Source organism: Chiloscyllium plagiosum, unplaced genomic scaffold (assembly GCF_004010195.1).
Source record: "Chiloscyllium plagiosum isolate BGI_BamShark_2017 unplaced genomic scaffold, ASM401019v2 scaf_2582, whole genome shotgun sequence".
In the NCBI taxonomy this organism is placed as follows: Eukaryota; Metazoa; Chordata; class Chondrichthyes; order Orectolobiformes; family Hemiscylliidae; genus Chiloscyllium; species Chiloscyllium plagiosum.
Genome location: NW_025212939.1, coordinates 19242 through 29618, shown reverse-complemented (window position 1 = coordinate 29618; position 10377 = coordinate 19242). Strand labels below are relative to the sequence as shown.

At 41.9% G+C, this 10377-nt stretch overlaps 1 protein-coding gene across 1 annotated transcript; it reads left to right on the top strand.

Annotated features, from left to right (window-relative positions):
* Positions 1-2469: 2469 nt before the first annotated feature.
* LOC122547505 (interferon-inducible GTPase 5-like) lies at positions 2470-9632 on the top strand. Its single transcript, XM_043686115.1, has 2 exons — positions 2470-3053; positions 7071-9632. The coding sequence occupies exons 1-2, from the start codon at positions 3034-3036 to the stop codon at positions 8329-8331; spliced, it is 1281 nt and encodes a 426-aa protein (XP_043542050.1). The 5' UTR covers positions 2470-3033; the 3' UTR covers positions 8332-9632.
* Positions 9633-10377: the final 745 nt, after the last annotated feature.

Sequence of the window (10377 nt, the reverse complement as noted above, 5' to 3'; positions counted from 1 at the left end):
TTCATGCCCCTCATGACTTTATAAACCTCTATTAGGTCACCCTTCAGCCTCTGACGCTCCAGGGCACGTAGCCCCAGCCTATTCAATCTCTATTATAGCTCAAACCCTCCAACTCTGGCTGCATTGTTGTAAACATTTTCTGAACACTTTCATGTTTGACAAATGGAGATCAAATTGACTGTTTTCTGACCAAACTTCGATAAGTTTAAGTTCTATAAGTCCTACAACTTCTGTAGTTCTACAAGTTTCTTTATTTTTTCATTGATACCCTAATGTTCCAAAAGCAGATTATCTGGGCATTGTCATGTTGTTCATGGGAGTTTCCTGAGTAAACTTGCTTTAGAACAGAGATTACATTTCAAATATCTTTGGTTGAAAAGCACTTTTATTTATCTGATCAAATTTTCTCTTACAAATGTATTCTAAAATGTCTCTTGAAAATGCAAATGCACTACATCCACTGATTTCCATTTACCTTCTCTGGCATTTACAGTCAACATTAGTAAATTTGCAGATGATACCAAAATTGATACCATGCAGACTACATCGATCCATCTGATCAAGAGCCCAATGGGCTGAGGAGTGGCAGAAGGAGTTTAATTTAGATAAACAATGAGATGCTGCATTTTTTGAAAGGCATGTCAGGGTTGGGCTTATACACTTAATGGTAAGGTCCTGAGGAGTGTTGATGAACAGAGACTTTGGAGTGCATGTTCATAGTTCGTGAAAGTGGAGTTGTATGTAGATAGGATAGTGAAGAAGGCATTTGGTATGCTTGCCTTTATTGGTCAGTCAATTGAGTATAGGAGTTGGGAGGTCATATTGCAGTTGTACAGGACATTGGTGAGGTCACTATTGGAATACTGTGTTCAATTCTGGTCTCCCTGCTATAGGAACTGTGTTGTGAAAGTTGACAGGGCTCAGAAAAGATGTCCAAGGATGTTGCCAGGGTTGGACGGTTTGAGCTATAGGGAATAAACTGGAGCTTTTTTCCCTGGAATGTCAGAGGCTGAAGGGTGACCTTATAGAAGTTTATAAAATCATGAGGAGCATGGATAGGGTGAATAGACAAGGTCTTTTCCCTGGGGTGGGGAAGTCCAAAACTAGAGGTGTGGGGAAAGATTTAAAAGGGACCTAAGGGGCAACATTTTCACGGAAAGGGTGGTGTATGAATGGAATGTGTTACCAGAAGAAGTGGTGGAGGCTGGTACAATTACAACATTGAAAAGGCATCCGGATGGGTACATGAAAAGGAAAGGTTTAGAGAGGCATGGGCCAAATGCTGGTAATTGGGGCTAGATTAATTTAGAATCTTTGGTCGACATAGACGAATAGGACCGAAGGGTCTGTTTCCATGCTGTACAACTCTATGACTCTGTAATAACATTCTTCCCTGACTGGACATTGACTTGATCCCAAGTCAAGAAGGTTTAACTAAAAAAGAGTGAACAACTCAGTCATGTGACCCAGAAATCTGGCTGATGGGTATTGGCTGGTGTACTGGGGACAAGTTCCCAGCTCTTGCTTGAAGTAGTGCCTGGAGGTAGTGATTTGTCATCAGATATGCCAGGTGTAATTTCTGAGTTCAGGTACTAAAGGTGGAATTGAATGCATAGCCTTGTGAATCAGAGACTGTGTGAAACCTACTCAGTCAGAGCTGACCCCATTCCCAGTCCCTTGTATTCACAAGTTTGAAATTCAATCACTGATCATAGACTCTCTTCATCTGTTTAAAATTGCCATTCATTGACCTTTTAATTCTATCCCAATGTAATCCCCATTGATGACGAACACGTTCCCTCAATTCATTTATTATCTAACATCAGATACAAATGCAAGGCAAGCATTATTGGCAAGGCAGAGATAAATGCAAAATACAATTGCCATTGCAATGGATATGTGAGATGTAAATGTTAATGGTTAAGTGTATAAAGTTGGCACTAACTTGTGCTCTCCTTGGTCACAGATTTTAGCTGGAAACTTTCTCTCCATAACTCTTTGCTGTAGTCTCATAATTTAGATAATCTGAGTGGGTAGGGGATCCCAGCTGACAGAACATAACCAGAACATAACCCTACAGCCCACCAGGTCTGCACCATGATGCCATTCTGAACTAATCCTGTCTGCCTGCTCATGGCCCATATCCTTCTCTTCCCTGCCTGTTTGTGTCTGCCCACACGACTGTTCACCATTGTTATTGTTTCTGAATCTACCACCTCCCCAGGCTGCGTTGCTATAACATTGTCCATTTTTAGATGCATTATATTGCCTTTACCATTTCAAACTTGGCTAAAGATCTTCCCTTGCCCTGCCTTTAATTTTCAGCCTAGCTCAGGTAATTCATTCTCTGTTATGAAGACAAGTAGTCATGTAACAAATCAGCCATTTTGTGATTTTCAGTAATAATTTGATTCATGGCCAGTTCATATGTAAATGGAGCAACATCATGAAAACCTTGGGTGAAATGAAGCATAAAATGCCATGTTCATGAGGCTAAAACTGGAATGGGGCAAATCATGAGGAACTTTGTAGCAATTTGCCACGCAGTGTCTGCACATCACCACCAGATACCAGCCAATTTACACATTAATCAAAGGGAGGGTCATTCAGACAACATTATTTGTACAGTAAAACCTGCACTCACAATATTTTTCTATTTTCCACTCAGCCTGCCCTCTCTGTTTCCCCAAAGAGAGCAATAACCTGAAAGTATTCGGGATGAAACACAACTCACTCCTTCCCTCACACACTGACTGGGTGAAGATGTAAAATGTTCTGGGATGAAGTTCATGTTCCTGATTAAGGACGGGGTTCCTCACACCTGTCTCGTACTTTATCTGATGGTGAATAAAGTGCTGCCACTCTCTCTCTCTACTCTCCCTCTAACAGGAGAAAACCGAACACAACCAAACACAAAGAAGTGACATCGTGGGAGGAGCTATGACCCTCTGGCCCCTCCCCCCTTTCTGAGGAGAGTTCTCTGGAATCACTGGGCAGTCAGACGGGGAAAGCAGTGAGACACACAGAAGGAGGATGGGAGGAGCCAGCTCCAGGTTGGTCAAAAAACTCCTCAGATTCTGTCATAGGCTCAAAGGAACATAGAAACAGGAAAAGGCCATTCAGCCCACGGAGCCTCCTCTCCCAGTAAATTAGATCAGAACTGCAGAACTCAATTGAGTCATGAATATGATCAATAGTTGAATTTCCACATTCCTCTGGGACAGCAAATTACAACAACCTAATACCATCTAAGTGAAGGAAGTCTCCAGTTAAGATTAGATTACTTACAGTGTGGAAACTTACAGTTTCGGCCCAACAAGTCCACATCAGCCAGACCCGTTCCCCTACATTTACCCCTGCCCCTAACACTACGGGCAATTTAGCGTGGTCAATTCACCTAACCTGCACATCTTTGGACTGTGGAAGGAAACTGGAGCATCCGAGGAAATCCATGCAGACATGGGGAGAATGTGCAAACTCCACACAGTCAGTCTGATTGTGGTGGGAATTGAACCCAGGTCTCTGGCGCTGTGAGGCAGCAGTGCTAACCACTGTGCCACCATGCCGCCCACAGGGCCATTTAAGATGAGCAGGAATATGTACCAGGTTTTCTACTCAAAATCCATCTTATATATACAAATATCTGTCATGCATGATCAGTTTTTTAAATGAGGTAAATGCAGTCAACCCTTCTGCAAAATGTAGTTTCTTCAATTGCTTCTCATATGACAACCCTACCATCGCAACATTAATCTGGTGAAGTTCTATTGCACTCCCTCTACGATTGCAGATCCCTCCTTTAACGGGGACTAAAACTAGACACAATATGCCAATGGGCTCTCAGTAAGGCGTTATAGAAGTGCATCTTTATACCTGGTCTCAAATCCCTGTGCAATTCCAGTTTAACAACTGTCATTGGGTAAATATTGACTCTAAGTAATCAAGCAAAGACAGCAATGCTTTCGAAAAGGGAAATCCTGCCTGACGACACGTTTTATTAGAATTGTTTCAGGAGGCATTCAGCAGATGGATAAACAGGAAGAAGAAGATATAATGTATTTGAATTTTCAAAAAAGTGTTCAATAAGGAATTGCCCATAGGCCCATTTATTAAGACAAGTGCCCATGGCACTGGTGGTGGTATATGAGCGTGCATGGAGGATTGGCTAATGAGTAGAGAATATAGAAAGCTAGGATAATGAGGGAGTTCTCACTAATGAATGGACTGTCAGAGGGATCAATGCTGGGGCCATGATTATATACAATACAAACTAATGACTTTGGATGAAGGAGGAGTTGAAAATACCATAATGAAGTGTAAGGTAACACAATAGAATGGGGCAAGCAGGGAGCAGGATAGAAAGAATCCACCTTAGACAGATTATGTGAGCAGGCAACACATTTGGTAAGTGGACTATAATTTGTGAAAGTGTGAGATTATACACTTTAGTAGAAAGTACAGAAGAGCTGAATATCATCTAAATGGGGAAAGACTGCAGAATTTTGCATAACAGAAGAAATTTGCATCCCTGTACAGGAATCACAGGAAGCTAAAATACAAGGTCATTGGGTAACAGGGAAGGGAAGTAGACTTAGCTTTTATTTCAAAGGAAACAGTGTATAAAATATGGAGGTTTTGCTGAAATGATACAAAGCATGAGTCAGATCATAGCTGTAATACTGGGAAGGATTATATTCCCCTTGCCTTAAGGGAAGAGGTACTGACATTGAAGGCAGCTCAGGGAAGGTTCACCAAGTCGATTATGGGAATGGGGTGATTTTTTTTGAGAGGTTGAACAGGCTGTGCCTGTAATTGGAGTTTAGGAGAATGTAGGGAGACGTTACTGAAACATGGGATTCTGAAGGGGCTTAATAGGATGGATGTAGAGAACCTAGAACCTGAGAGCATAATGTCAAAATCAGAGCTCTTGTATGTCAAACTGAGATTGGAGGGAATTTCACTTTCTCGGAAGGTAGTATATTTGTGGAATTCTTCATGCAGAGGTCTGTTGAGGATGGACTATTAGGATGGATTGTTCAAGACTGAGATCAACAGCTTTTTGAGCATTAAAGGATTTCAGATTATTTGGATACGACAGGAAAGGAGTTGAAAATTATTAGATCAGCCGTGATGTCATTGCATAGTAGAGCAGACTCAATGGGCTGAATGGCCTAATCTGCTCCATATCCTCTGCTGTTATTGTCCGTCATACTTTAACCCATTCACTGAGCCTGTCCAGGACCTGTTGAGGCCTCCTTGTATCCTCTTCATAACTTATTTCAGTTTGGTATCTTCAGCAACTTTGGAAATCTGACATTTTATGCATCTTGTGAACAGCAGTGGATCAAGTGGTGATCCTTACCAAATCCCACTGGTAAACAGTCTGACTTTTGACAATAATCTATTTACAGAATAACCTTAATTTATCCGAACGAGACGGGTGGGGAGTATTTTGTTTGGATAACTGTTCAGATAACTCACCTGATCGTAAATAAAGGACTGAACACAAAATGTTCATAGTTTGCAGAGTTTTTATTTCATTAAATCAATTTAAAATGTATATAAACACTGAATATTGCTTAAACATTTTCGATATTTTACAAAAAAAACACTTATTATGTAAATAATATTCATTGAGGTGGAGGCCAAATCCTCAAATATTCCTTCAGCACTCTATATATTTCACTCACTTTGTTTCACTCAAATCGGAGTTTCTCAGCTTCCCTTTCCCTTTCCAAACCACATTAAAGCCCCAGCAGCACGAGCGAACTTCCCTGCAAAGATGCTCGACTTCTCCATGCCCTCCCTCCCTCCACAAGATTCTCCAGCCACAAGCTCCATTTTCCTAATTCTGTGCTGACTCTCAGATGAGACGGAAGGAATTCTGAAGTTACTAATCAAGGGCCCCTGCTTTTCAATCTCGTTTCCAGCTCCCTGACATTTGCTGTTCCTACCCAAGTCACATGCATCACGACCTCCACCAGTTCAGCTTCTCCCAGAAGAATGTCCTGCAATCACTAGTGACATTGTTGGCCCTGGTACCAGGGAGTAACACTGAAATGCCAGTTCCCTTAACTAATGAATCCTCTATCATTCTCCCCTGTTGTCTAGCTGAACCATCCATAGTGCCATGAATTTGCCTCTGACTGCACCCATACAAGGAACCAATGCCTTCACCAATGTCCAAACTGGAAAATTGATCAGGGTTCTCTTCCTGGTTCTCTGGGACTGTTTGACAGTTGCCCATGTCCTTCTGTCTACAAGATCCTAGCCTGCAGTTTGACTACCTCTGTGAACATGCTATCCACCTTGATCTCAGTCCTGCAGATGCACACAGTGACTCTAGCTGCCAATCCAAACTGCAAAGCCCAGAGCTCAGGTTTCTGTGGCTGGTTACATTACCTGCATTTGTGGTTGGTCATGTCACTGGTAGCGTCCATGACTTCTCACATATAACAGGACACACATACCATGTGATCGCGCTGCCTTACCATCCCCAAACTAGACAGCTTCTCCGTCTTCCTCCTCTAGAATACAACCAATCAGTGCAACACATTACACTTGCTCAATGTTGCTTGTAAAGAAAGTATACTGGCAGGCATTCAGCTCCTGTACCCTATTAAACTCTCCTCTTCTTCAGTCCTTCAACACAAAAGGAGTGTCTCCAACAGCAAAGCCCTGGGTTTGGGCTTTAACCAAGCCTCAGTTCACTTGATCCATCACGCCACTTGAGCCTCACAAACAGCAGTTTGGAACCACCCCTTTGGGAGAGCTTAGATGGAATGAAGGAAGGTGATTCACAGACTGGTGAAGAGGAACGTGGGGTGAGGAGGTAGACGTTTGGTTGCAACTGTGTCGAGAGAGAATGAGAGACTATGAACCTAAACATAAGGGATCCAACAGGAAGCAGGATGATGGTCATTCATCTCATGTTAAATCTTTTGTATAAATTGGGCATTGCAATCAGCTATATTTAAAACAGTTATTTTCTTTTAACAGTCAATGTAAAATTAGGTGTATTAAGAGGCTCTGAACATTTCTAAAGATTATTTAAACTTATTTTCTTTCAGACATCAACAAGATGCAACTTCAAACTGTTCAGAAAATGCAACAAATTCTTCAAATTCTTCATTGTTCAGTTCTGAAGAACTCACCAAACTCAAGGCTGATTATGACACGGGTGGAGTGGAAAAGGTTAAAACAGTGGTACAGCAGAAAGTAAGTGAACTAAGCTATACATATCTTAATGTTGCAGTAACAGGACAATCAGGTGCAGGGAAATCTTCCTTCATCAATGCGATGAGAGGACTTCAGTTCGATGATGAGGGAGCAGCTGAAGTTGATTGCAAGGAACCTACATTGGAGCTAACGGGATACAAACATCCCAACCTGCCGAATGTTTGTTTCTGGGACCTGCCAGGAATTGGAACCGTAAAGTTCCCAGCAAATAAATACCTGAAGGAAATGAATTTTAAAAGGTATGATTTTTTCATCGTCATCTCTGCTGGTCGATTTACAGAAAATGACACAAAACTTGCCGGAGAGATCAAACGGCTCGGGAAGAATTTCTATTTTGTTCGATCTAAAATTGATAGTGATCTTTATTCAAAGAGAAAGAGAGGGAGACAATTTAATGAAGAGGAAGAACTGAAGAAGATCAGGAATGACTGTGTCAGCAAGCTGCAAGAGGCAGGGATCCCATCACCCAAAGTGTTCCTGATATCAAATTTTGACCTGAATCTGTACGATTTTAGTCTGTTAAATAAAGCTCTGGAAGATGGCCTTCCGAATATAAAGAAAAGTGCGTACATAGTGGCCCTTCCAAATTTAAACTCAGGGATAGTGGAGAAGAAAAGGAAAGAGCTAAGGAAACAAGTCTGGATGTTGGCGACACTTTCTGGGGGAATTGGGGCGGTGCCAGTTCCCGGAGTCTCCCTGGGCTGTGACATTGGGATAGTAATTGGAGGAATAGTACATTTCCGTCAATGTCTGGGTCTGAATGATTCGTCTCTTCAAAGTCTGGCCAAGAGGGCAGGGAAACCTGTGGAGGATCTGAAAGCAGTGGTGACAACTCCCCTGGTCGGGGGGGAGATAACCCCCGATGTCATAAACAGATTGGCATGGGGTGCTGCTGCTGTCACCATTTCAGCAATCGAGCTCGCCCTTGACACCATCCCAGTGATTGGTTCCATCTTCGGAGCAGGCTCTTCGTTCCTTATGACCTACAAACTACTGAGTGGTGCACTGGATGATCTTACAGAGAGTGCACAGAAAGTGGTGGCAGCTGCATTTGGGACCGAAAATGATCCAAACCAAACATCAGTGCGGTGAGTGAATACTGCAGCTGATGGATAACTGGGATCTATCCCTAAATACTGATGAAGTTTTACTCAAATATTCCCTTGTGACTGAACTCATTTGTGAAAATATTCCTCCCTGATACCAGGGAAATGTTATTGCAGAACAGCATCTTTTTCGAGGTGTATTATAAGGAGAATTTTAAGTCTCCAATTAATTTCACATGTTCCCTGAACACATGAAATACAAATAAAATAAGTGTTCCCTGTTGCTGGAATTATCCAGCACAGGATGTATCCATTCAGCCCACCATTCCTCTGGTAAGAAATATCTGTGTGTCCACTTTGACAGTGATGGACAGCTCCTTCTAACGTTCAGCTCCTTCTCTGTAATGGTGTCTTCTAAAATATGACAACAGCATTACGACTGAAATGGACTCCTACAGAAAGAAAACTCACTGGGATTGTGTTTTATTTTTGATTATGGGTAATTACCACATTGGTCTCTTTTTGCACCCTCATGGCTATCATTCACATGACATTTTAAACCTGTGTTAAGGTTAACGGTATAGTCTTCCTCCCAGTATATAACAATCCCAACATAAAGCCTTATCAAGAGGAAGCTTATTTTCCAATACTGTTAAACCCATCAGCACATTCAGTGTACAGCCCACTCACCTGGTGTTAGAATGTCAGAAAAAGTTTAACTTCTCTGCAGATCTCAATTTACATGATGAAGGATGAAGGCTCAATCAGCTCCTGGCTTCATAGCACCTTAGATCCAAACACGGTCCAAAGAGATGGATTGCACAGGTGATGTGAGAGAGACTGCACTTGGCATCAAGGGCCCACCCCTCAGTACCAGTGAGACAGGACTTGGAACAACCCTGATGCAGCAAGGACAGCGGGCTACACTTGGTTCCAGAACATGAACAGAAATGGAACACATTACACTCGAATGGACAAAGAATGCCTGGCCACTGTCTTTGCTTGTGAACATTTTCATCAATGCCTACTTCCAAGAGACAAAATCACATTTGGGGCTGACCACAAACCACTTCAAAGTAATTTTCCACAGCTGCCACTGTCTGCTCCAAAAGCTCTGACTCACAATACAGAGGTAGCATTTGCAAATGCGAGGCAGGCGACTGAAGCAGATGTAAATTGCAGACATGCTGTTGACAGCAGCTTCCCAGTGAAGACAGTACAGGATACTGGAATCATAAAGCTGCTGCTATCCATAAACTGCAACATCTACAGAAACAGTTTCTTTGGTCCAAGTCATCCACACTGACCAGACATTCCAAACTGACCTCGTCCCATTTGCCAGCATTTGGCATATCCCTCTAAACCCTTCCTGCTCATATACCCACCCATACGCCTTTTAAATGTTGTAATTGTACCAGCCTCCACCACCTCCTTTGGCATCTCATTCCAGACACGCTCCACCCTTAGCGTGAAAAAGTTACCCGTCAGGGCATTTTTAAGTCTTTTCCCCTCACCTTAAACCATATTGACATAAACTGTAATCTATTGTCACTGATGGACACAATTTTTAAAAGAAACCCTTCCACTTACAATTTTATATTTTCAAGGTTCATGTTGTGCTAAAGCTGACACACTCACCTCTACGACCATATTACTGACTCACCCTCTGCCAGTTCCCCCATAGGTCCCAGCTGCTGAGGTACTATAAGACAGGAGGACCAGTGATTGCAAAGATGACTATAACAACATATGCTCAAGGTCCAAGATTCCTTTGTTCTGAATCAAGCTGCGCTTTTTACAACACATTTTAAAAAAAGCAAGTTTATTTTCAGTCAAGCTCATGTTTTGAATCTCTTTTATGGCATTACCATATCATTGGAGTTCAGCTTGTGTTAACATCTGTATCTGAAATTATTCTGATTAAATGCTGTATTATCAATAAATAATTGATTACCATTTTGGAAACTGTTAACAAAGTTATTGTTTAAAGCATTCAAATCATTTTGGAAATCTCCCTTCCTTACCACATTTTAAAGTTTTGTTTCCTTCCATAATATGATCAGAACCTTCCGAAGGCAGGAGAGCGAGTGAG